The sequence below is a fragment of the Nicotiana attenuata genome, chromosome 12, assembly GCF_001879085.1.
Source record: "Nicotiana attenuata strain UT chromosome 12, NIATTr2, whole genome shotgun sequence".
NCBI classification, from domain to species: Eukaryota; Viridiplantae; Streptophyta; class Magnoliopsida; order Solanales; family Solanaceae; genus Nicotiana; species Nicotiana attenuata.
Window position 1 is genome coordinate 2,232,953 of NC_032000.1, and position 10,532 is coordinate 2,243,484.

Sequence of the window (10,532 nt, forward strand, 5' to 3'; positions counted from 1 at the left end):
GAGTAATAGTTGTACAGTTAATTGCCCTATTCATTTTCCCAGTTTTGAAGAACTCCTTAATAGCTTCAACAATTTCTGCCTTCACAATAGTCCATACTTTTTTGAAGAAGTATGCATTGTATCCATCCATACCTGGTGATTAATCATTCCCTATTGAGGAGAGTTGAGATTTCTAATGGTCCATGCATAACATTGGACTATGTTACAAATGTTATTATTCATGGGATTAGTATCCATGATTGTAAGCCTAGTAAAAAAAGGATGGTTCGTAGTAGTCCAGAACATGTTGGTGAAAGATCAGCCTCTGATAGTGATGCGATAAGTGTGTTTGGATCATCGAATGTTTGGATTGATCATTGTTATCTTGCTCGTGCAACAGATGGTCTACTCGATGTTATTCATGCTTCAACTGCAGTAACTATATCGAACAGTTACTTCACTGAGCATGACAAAGTAAGTCTCCAACTTTTTCAATGCACATTACTGCTTTTGAGTCAAACTTTATGTAGTTGGATTTTTTTAACATGCACATTTATGCTAAGCTTACACCCCAACTGACTTGAAATTGATGTATGGTTGATTGATTTAGTTGTAAAATAATAACTGAAATAAAATCTTGGTTCTGCGTTTGACAGAAAGATGTAGTGATCTTTTTAATTTTGACCTTAAATCAAATTTCTAGGTTATGTTGTTGGGGCACAATGATGAATATACTGCAGACAGAAGCATGAAAGTCACGGTAGCTTTCAACCATTTTGGCCGTGAACTAGTTCAAAGAATGCCAAGGTACCTAATTAAGATTATCCAAGATTAATCACAATACTTTGAAACAACTGTGAATAGATTATGCAGTTGGACCAAGTATGACAATAATTTAAGATAATGCAACATTTGACAATAATTTGTGTTACAGGGTTGTGTCAACAACACGTACAAGACGCGGCTCGTCACCAAAGGTTTCCATCAAAGAACAGGGCTTGCCATTGTTAGAATTGGCCTCTTCAACAAGTGAATTTTAGTAATGCTTTCCTTAAGGAATGCTACAAGAGGAAGTTTACATAAATCAACCATCGTGCTTTGTTGACTCCTCTAATCCAACTCATGTTTGTCGGCTTCATAAGGCCATTTATGGCCTCAAGCAGACATCTCGTGCATGGTTTTCTGAACTAAAATCATATTTGCTTGCCTCAAATTTTACTATGGCACACTCATATAATTCCTCGTTCATTTACGTATGCTCAGGTGTCTCATTGTATTTACTATTTTATGCTGATGACTTGATTGTTATTGTTTTTTCTTCTCTTGCCACTAATCAATTTGTTGAGCGTCTTGACAATAGGTTTTCCTTTAAGACCGTGGTGATCTGGGCTATTTTCTTGCACAGAGGCACATCGAACCACTAAAAGACTGTTCTTGTCCTAACATAAGTGCATCTTGGATGTCCTTGAATGTGCTCAGATGCTTGAAGCCAAGGCAGTTTCAACCCCAATTTCAGTCACTCATAACTTAGGCCTTGCTGATAGCTCCTACTATACTGTTCCGGCACAGTATCGAGCACTTCTTGGCTTCCTCCGATATCTTTAATTTCACTCGTCCTAATATCCATTTTTTATAAACAAGCTTGCTCAGTTTTCAAGCCAACCAACTAAACGCCTTTGGTCTTCTCTCAAGCGGGTCTTGCGCTATCTTAAAGGTACGAAAAATCATGAGATCTTTCTTTATCACAATTCTCTATTAGCTTTGCATGCCTATTCATATATAGATTGAGGGGAAACAAAGATGATTGGTGCTCAACAAGTGATTTTGTTGTTTTCATAGGCAAAAGTCCAGTATCTTGGTGCTCTCGCTAACAAAGGTCTATTGTACGATCCTCAACTGAAGTCGAATATCGTGTAGTGGCTTCTACAACTATTGAAATTTGCTGAATTATTAATCTTTCTCGATAGTTATACGTATCGATGGATGATGTTCCTGCACTTTTTGGTGACAATCTTGGTTCTACTTACCTCTGTGCGAATTCGGTCTTCCATTCCAAAATAAAGCACATTAAGATTGAATACTGGTTTGTCTGCTTATTCAAAGTAAAGTTCTTCATGTCGTCCACATCAGTTCCGGTGACCAACTTGCTGACTTGTTTACCAAAGCTCTGTTATGTGGTCCTTTTGAGAAAAACTGCTTCAAGATTGATGTTTCCAAACGACCCACCATCTTAAGGGGCGTAATAAGGAAATATCTTCCGGTAGAGATTCAGTCATCAAATGATTGCTATAGTTTCTCTTGCTATCTTGTTATGTTAATAACATTTCTTATATATTGATCACTGTAAATAATATTTCTGATTCTTTGCTTCCTTTTCTTTACTATATTCATGTAACCTCTGTATAAAAAGACTTCTATATTTTAAATTATCCCATTTTTTCATCTACACACCTTAAGTTTGCGGGGAGGTCCTATAACCCTCCTAAACTTGTTCAATGTAAAATTATTACCACCCCTAACTAAGACCAGATTTAGTTGGGTAGCGGTACTCAGGCACTCCACATGTATTGCCACGTTATTTTTTTCTTTCAAAAATATTTTTTTGTTTTTTTTCCACTTTTTCTCCCACCATCTTCTACTCATCATATTTTCACCAATTTGAACCACCAAAAATCATAAAACTAAAACCACCTACTGAATCATCACAAATAAACCACGAAATCCAAACCACTACCAAGCCACCATCGTCCAACTGAGAAATCAATAGATCATACCGATTTTATTCCCAAATAGTGAAGAAAAAATCGCAAGAACACTAGTCTCATTTTCCCTTTGCTTTCTTATGTAAATAATAAAAAATTTAAAACCCTATTAGTAATACTACTATTATCGTTTATATTAAAAGTTCCAAAGCGAGAAAATTGCTCAGAAGTAATATAGTGAATATCTTGATAACAATACTAGACTCAGTAAAAAAAATATAGATTTGTCTTTGAAATAAATTTATAGGAAAATCATAGTTGGGTTTGTGGTTAGTGAGATATAAAAGGTGGGGTTTTGAAATAATTGAGAAAAAAATTATAGATGGAGTGAAAAGTGGAATGATGGAGCTTGGACGGTCAAAAACGAATTTTTCCAGCCAATGTTACTGATTTTCTGGTCAAGAATGCTTTTCTACTTGCTTCTCACGCGTTTAATGGAGAGTGTAATCACTTTCTATGCCATGTCAACAAAAAATGGTGAAATAATTCTACTTTAAATAGTTTAGGGGATTATTCAATCACCGCAAAGTTTAAGTATGTAATTGGCCAACTGAGTCTAATTGAGAGGGGTAATTATGTATTATCCCAATAATAAAACAAGATTCTTTGCTTCTATTCATACTAGCTTTGGATACGCGCCTCGCGCGTGAACCCCGCTTTATAACTACACTATTTAAAAACACAACTATTTCATTAAAAAAAAATTCTATTATAAAAGTAATAAAGGAAAAAAAATACAAGTTCTTAATAAAATCTTCTCTTTGACGATTGATACTATAAATATACATGACGAAGACTACCAAGGCTTTTCGGCATAATGAATTAGTTTGCGTTTAGAATCAATAAATTTAAATGAGGAATTCAAATCCGGTTGATAATTCACGATTGATTGTTTGCATAATTTATCTTAAATCCCATCCCCCAATACAATCTTTCAACATAGCATCACAATTCGAGAAGAAAGAAGAATTCAAGTTGGAATTTCTCTCTCTAGAGTTGAAACCAAAAGCTCTTTAAATCTTCTTTCCCACTTCCCATAACTCTTCTCATCGGAGCCCACAAATGAATACTGATTCAAATACAGCTGAAAATACCGGTGCAGATCCAAACATCCCTCCCAAGCCTCCAGATCAGCTATCTCATTTAATTTCTTCAGACAAAGAAAGCACAAAAAACCCAAACGACTCCCACCAGTTAAATTTCAAAAAAGTGCTTTTAAAAAACGAAACCTTTTCTGCTTCTTCCTTATATTACGTTGACTCTGACTCTTTCCCAATGGAAATAACTGAAGATATCTCACTATCGGTTAACGAAGAATCAGTGGGGAAAAACTGCTCTCAATATCCATCTCAAATGAGGATAAGAAAAGGATTTACCAACCATGGAAGCATTCCCTCATCATAAAACTCCATGGCAAAAGGATCCTTCACCAACTACTAAAACAAAAAATTCAATTCCTATGGAAGCTTAAAGAGAATTTCCCTCTCATAGACCTAGGAAATGACTATTACATAGTAAAACTTCAACTAGAGGAAAGTATGAACCATATCCTACAAGATGGACCATGGTTTGTCTTTGGACATTTTTTGTCAACTCAAAGATGGATCCCAAAATTCGTTGCAAACTCGGCAAAACATAGCCATACTGCAGTACGGGTAAGATTGCCACAGCTACCTACGGAGTTTTACGACGAACAAATACTCCAAAGAGTGAAAAAGTCTATTGGTAAACTCCTTAGGGTGGACACCTGCACTTCCTCTTCGCTAAGAGGGCGTTATGCCCGATTATGCATAGAAGTGCCGATGAATGAACCAGTCAGACAATATATTCCAATTGGGAGCCACAAACAAGAGATACAATATGAAGCAAGCAATTATCTCTGCAAAAAGTGTGGTTTTCTAGGCCATAAGGATTTAGTCTGTGAGAAGCAATCCGCAAAAGAAATTGTTTCAGGTCTAACAAATCAAGTGTACAATGAATTTCCATCAACTACAACAGATGAGGGAGGCTGGCAAACTGTTCAATTTCCTCGCCGTGGGAAAGGTCAACAGAGCAAAGGCAAAGAGGTATCTAAAACTAAAGTCCAAACTCCAGGTAATACTAACAAAGATTTGAGGCACTATCCAGGTAAGGTTTCGCCATCAAAGACTACAAAGTTTATTCCAAAAACTTCTTCCGATAATTATGATCATACTGCTTCTATAAACAATGAAACTGTCTTAGCTAATTCCTCTCAATTAATTATTAATAACTCGGAAATTGAAAATACCCTAAACCAGCCCATGGTCTCCAACAATACCACTAATTTGGACACAAAAATATACCAAGCTGGCAATACTCTGAACCCGGTCCAATCCTCTAATAAGGACAAAACACACTTAGTGGCACTACAGGACAAAATACCTGCTATAACTAACCCTTCATTTAAAATCACTTCCACCCAATCTAATATATCACATGTAGATGATAATCATCATTTAAACTCTACCTTACTCCCAAACAACCCTAATAATCCAACACCCCTATTCCTAATGCACGCCGCTACAGCCATGCCCAATAACAATAGCTACTCCACCCAAATGGCACAATCCAGTCTCCACGTGCCAAAATTCTCCCATGCAATATCTCCTATATCTCCAAACACGCTAACCCAGCCGGAAAGCATGCAAGTAGACCTAATAATACCCTCCATCCCTACCACCTCCTTGCAATATATCTCTCCTTCTTCAACTGAAAATGCCAAGACTCCCTCCAAGCAACCGGAGAAGATATCGATTAATCAGAATACTAAGAAACCTCCAAGCTCTTCCCATGGAAAACTTACCACCACTACCCCAACAAATGCTCCCATTACCAGTGGTATATGCCCAGCCCCCTCTCCCACAAAATCATCATCCGACAAGCTGGATAGAACTAGGTCTAATGGGGAGGGGGATCTCACTTCAAGTGATGATCAACGGCCAGGAGAGCATCATACTCATCAACAATCCACAATTCCTAGCCCAAGTAGTTTCAGAGGGTCTACATTTTTCAATGAGCAATTATCTAAACCATATTTGGGTAAACAACATCATGCAACCACTTGCTCCGGGGATGAACAACAACCTTATCCAATCAATGAGGGCCCAGTGGAATCTCCCCCCTCACTATGCTCAAAACACATACCTCCCGCAAAACATGGGCCTGGAACTGCCCTTCTTCCCACCCCAGGAGATGATGGCCTTGAACCCAATCCTAATGAACTGGGAGTTAGCCCAGAACCACATGCAACAGGAGGTTCCAGTGAACCAAGCTCCAATAATTCCATACTTTCAAGAATCTCCAATAGCTCAAAACCTAGGAAATCCAGGGGAGGAAGAAATGGAGGGGGAGATAGATCTTATAGGGGAGCATACAGTCGAGGTTTCAAACCTAGACGAAGTAAAAGTATATCTATTCGAGGAGATGAGGGAGAAGAGGCTTATTCTTACATGTCCACTCTCACTGTTCAAATGCACAGTGGACATGAGGCCTCCCCAGGACCCAACTATGGGGAAACTAGCTATGATTCTTGTTCCCTCACTAAGAAGGAACCCCATATTCCCACAACCAGTACAAGTCAATGGTCCTGTCCCCCCAAATCACCTTCAAATGAATCTTGCTAAAAATATAGTTATCTGGAATATAAGAGGTGGTAACAATGGTGAATTTAAACGAAACTTTCATGACTTAATATCCACCCATCACCCATGCATGGTGTCCCTATTGGAAACTAGAATGACTAACCATGGTAGCCTAATGAACGAGTTTGGGTTCAATGACATGATAGAGGTTCCGGGTGAGGGTCAATCAGAAGGCATGGTCTTTATGTGGGATACAAATGTGGTTAATGTAAGCAACTTTGTCAGGCGTAACAATGAAATTCATGCACTCATTGAGGTAATTCCTACTCACAAAACTTGGCTCTTTACTACTATTTATGCTAGCACTAGCATGTCTAAAAGAAATACCATGTAGGATAACATTACTAGTATTTTTAATAACTATAAGGGTGCATGGCTCTTAGGTGGGGATCTAAATGATGTCCTGGAAGCCGAAGATAAACTAGGTGGTAATCCTATAAATAGAAGAAGGGCTATTAAGTTGTGGAACAAAATTAATTGTTGCAACCTTATGGATTTAGGATTCAAAGGTGGAAAATTTACGTGGTCTAACAATAATAAGTGCCCTAGTACTAGAATTAAGGAAAGATTGAATAGAGTATTAGCAAATGATGATTGGTTACAAATTTTTCCTAATACTAGTGTAATTCACCTTCCAAGGACTCAATCTGACCATAACCCCATTTTGATAAACATTGTTCCTAAGCCATCAAACCCTCTCCCCAAACCGTTTAGAATGGAGTCTTATTGGTGTAGACATCCTCAATTCAAAAATATAGTGAGCTCTTGCTGGAGCAATAGAGACTTCGTTCAAGCATCAAACTTGTTTAAAATTAGTATTATTGAATGGAAGAATAATACCTTTGGAGATTTAGTAAAAAAAAATCCTATTAGCCAGATTAAATGGTATTCAAAAGTCACCTTCGTATGTTCATAGCAATTTTCTCCATAATTTTGAACTAAATCTGAAAACTAAGTATAATAATCTCCTAAAAATAGATGAAGATTACTGGAAAATTCGCTCCAGGGTTAACTGGCTAAACGAAGGTGACTCAAATTCCAAGTTCTTCCATATTTGTGCCACTAATAACAAGAGAACTAATAAAATTATTTACATCAAAAATTCTGATGGTAGCTGGATTGATGACCCTCGTGGCATTTTGAACTATTGATCACGCCCAACTATGCCCTCTAAAAAGGACTCTGCGGATGTTGCAAATATAACCCGAGTATTACGCCCAGGGTCGAATCCACAGAGAGTTAACCTATCAATCACTATCTTTAGACCCACTAAACTCTTCAGAACCAGTTTCCCAGATGTTTGAATTACAGTTGAAGGTCGCTTTACTAACTACGATTGCAAGTAAATTAAACAGATGTAAATTAAAATGCTAAGGTTGTAAACAATAATGAGAAGAAGCTAAGGCAATGATTTCCCCTATTGAAGGAATCCCTTCTGTTTATGCTCATACAAATTTACCAACACACCTCTATCAATCATGAACGCTCATCTTACCGTAAATCTCTCCCGAGTAATCACAGTAATATACTAATTGCACTCTCCCGAGATACACTAGCTTACTTTATTTAGCACAATTCACTTTAGATTACACCCAAGGCTTCGTTATCCCTAATCCCGCCTTTAAACCCGCGATTATAGATTCCTCTTATACTTTGGGAGTGGTGTTGTTCAACAATAACCTAAATATGCACTCTTTTCCAAGTTATGCACACTAAATAGGGACAACTAATTGAGGATCCTGTCAATTAACTACAACAAGCACAAAGTTGAACAAATAGAGATTGAAACTAGCAATTTGTATTCACATAAACAAGATGTTCATCCCCCAATAGGTTCCATCAAAGCCTTAGACAAAGGATTTAGCTACTCATGGCTATGGGAAAACAAACTAAAATAGAATTCATCATAACTAGCAATAAAAATCAAAGAAAAGAAGAACTATGTTTTTGGGTATTCTCTCACAATAGTTTTTCTTGCCAAGATACTCTAAAATTCAATACATGCCTCTCATGGGCGAAGTCTCGTATTTAAACTAGGGTTTAGGTCTAAAAATCTCGTGTTTTACACTTTAGTCCCTGAAGTTTTCTGCTTCCGCCGCGGTTCTGCCGCGGTCGCGGTCAAACCGCGGCCAAATGACTTCTCTGAATCTCATTTTATCTGCAGCTCTCTTCTACCGCGGTTCTACCGCGGTCGCGGTGAAACCGCGGTCAACACAGTTCTCTGAATCTTCAGGCCTGTTTTGCGTGGTTTACTTAGGGAATTTCACAGTTGGCCTCTTTTTCTTCATTTTTGACTCCAAAAGTACTCCCTAGCCTTCCCTGGTCATATATCACCTGCAAATCATGAAAAGCACTAATAAGAGCATTTTTTTATCACTTTTATCATCAAAACTATACAAGAAGGTGGTTATTTAAGGCGTGATTATAGTTAAATTCACCTATTATCAACACCCCACACTTAAACCTTTGCTCGTCCTCGAGCAAGTTAAACCACACTTCTAGGCCTAACCGTTTGATACATTACCCCAATTTATGACACACTCGCCATTCCGAAGGACCAACCTAAGCAATGCAACAATCATGCCTCAGATGCAGACTCTCATGACATGACACACTCGTGCTCACTCTAGTTACTCTAACAGAAGTGAGGATTTACCTTTTCTTCCTGAGTCACATGCCCTCACATCACAAGTCTAAGAGAAGTTCCCCACACATGAAATTCAAACAATAATGAACCAAGGATAGAAAGAATTCACTCACTCTCAGCAAAGAGCATTCACATGCCACACAGACACACCATAAGCTTGCCCCTAGTGTAATACTCTACTAATCAAGCTGTTCAGTCAAATATCAAGAGGTCTTCATTTGGTTGTAATGTAGGCTAAGGGACGGGTAGGATATATTTGGATATAGTGACTAACCTCCCTAAGCACTTTTAATACACACTTCCTTTTATTTCAATTTCCATGCTCAACCCAATCGTTCTTCGACATTTTTGTTTCACGTGTGACCCCCACTTTTCTTTAGGTGCAACTGGCTTCTTCTTTTTTTCTTTATTTTGTTTTCTTTGTCTCATTTTTTTTTCTTTTACAATGCCTGTGCACCAATCAAACAATTCATTCTTGATTCCCCCTTTTTTTTCTTTCGCTAACTCCCTACTACCCCACACTTTGACTTTTGTATGTTCTTTAGTGATTTAAGCGCTTCTAGGAGGTATAGGTTCAAACAATCAAGCTATTCAAACACAGAGATTTAGGTCATTATAGGGTTATCAAAGAACAGGCTTCAGGCTCAAAGGTGTTAACTATGGCGATATATACAGGTGGATTCACAATTATATAGGGTTGCACAAAGAATATGGCCTATCCAATCATCTCTAAAACCAAACAACTTCTATTTCGCTTTGCAAACACACAGGGCAAGTTCTAGGTATCGCATGCGGGCACAGAATGCAAGTAATATCTCCCACACACTTAGCATGCAACTCATTCCGAATCAGTTCATCAACACACTCATACGAGCATTCAAGCAAGACAAGATGTGCAAAATTAAGGCATAGATTTACGAGTCCACAAGCGAGCCTAGACGTCACACTCTCAAGTTCGTTTTAGTTATTTGCAGGTGTGCACATCAGGGGTTGTATTCTAGCCTTCACCCATCTTAGTCCTAAAACTACAAAAGGAAAATCTACCTAACCCGGTTCAAGAAAAGCCCTTGGAAAAGAACCGTGGTCAAAAGAAAAACCAAGGGGGAGGTACTACACTACCTAGAAGAGAAAAATTAAAAAAAAAATTCCACATGGACTACTTCCCTCAAGATTACTGTCCAAGTGGTCCGTCCTCAGGAAGAGTCCTCTAACTTGTTTTCAGTTTAAATTAATTCCGACTTCGACCCTCAAGAGACCCGTCGACAAGTGTCCGTCGCTGGGCCAAGTCAGCTACTCCTAATATAATCACACTCAAATATATACAACACATCAATCTAATGCTACAGCACAAACAACGTCTATATACATTACAACACACAATCAGAGCAAGTCTCCCACCCACACTTAAAATCATGGCATGTCCCCATGTCATATCAAGAAAGTAAATAGCAGAAGGGTCAGAAGACTCCCTGAGCTCAATCA

The 10,532-nt window shown here is 38.1% G+C and overlaps 1 protein-coding gene across 1 annotated transcript; it reads left to right on the forward strand.

Annotated features, from left to right (window-relative positions):
* On the forward strand, nucleotides 262–1,584 carry LOC109235811 (putative pectate lyase 2). Its single transcript, XM_019402063.1, has 5 exons — nucleotides 262–453; nucleotides 683–786; nucleotides 914–1,008; nucleotides 1,243–1,358; nucleotides 1,459–1,584. Exons 1-5 carry the CDS (start codon nucleotides 262–264, stop codon nucleotides 1,582–1,584), a joined length of 633 nt encoding a protein of 210 aa, XP_019257608.1.

Bases quoted from the DNA above. Each gene is read 5' to 3' on its own strand.
- LOC109235811 (XM_019402063.1), top strand. From the start codon at position 262: ATGGTTCGTAGTAGTCCAGAACATGTTGGTGAAAGATCAGCCTCTGAT. The intron at 787-913 runs GTACCTAATTAA...TTTGTGTTACAG, and splicing joins CTAGTTCAAAGAATGCCAAG to GGTTGTGTCAACAACACGTA. The intron at 1,009-1,242 runs GTGAATTTTAGT...ACGTATGCTCAG, and splicing joins AGAATTGGCCTCTTCAACAA to GTGTCTCATTGTATTTACTA.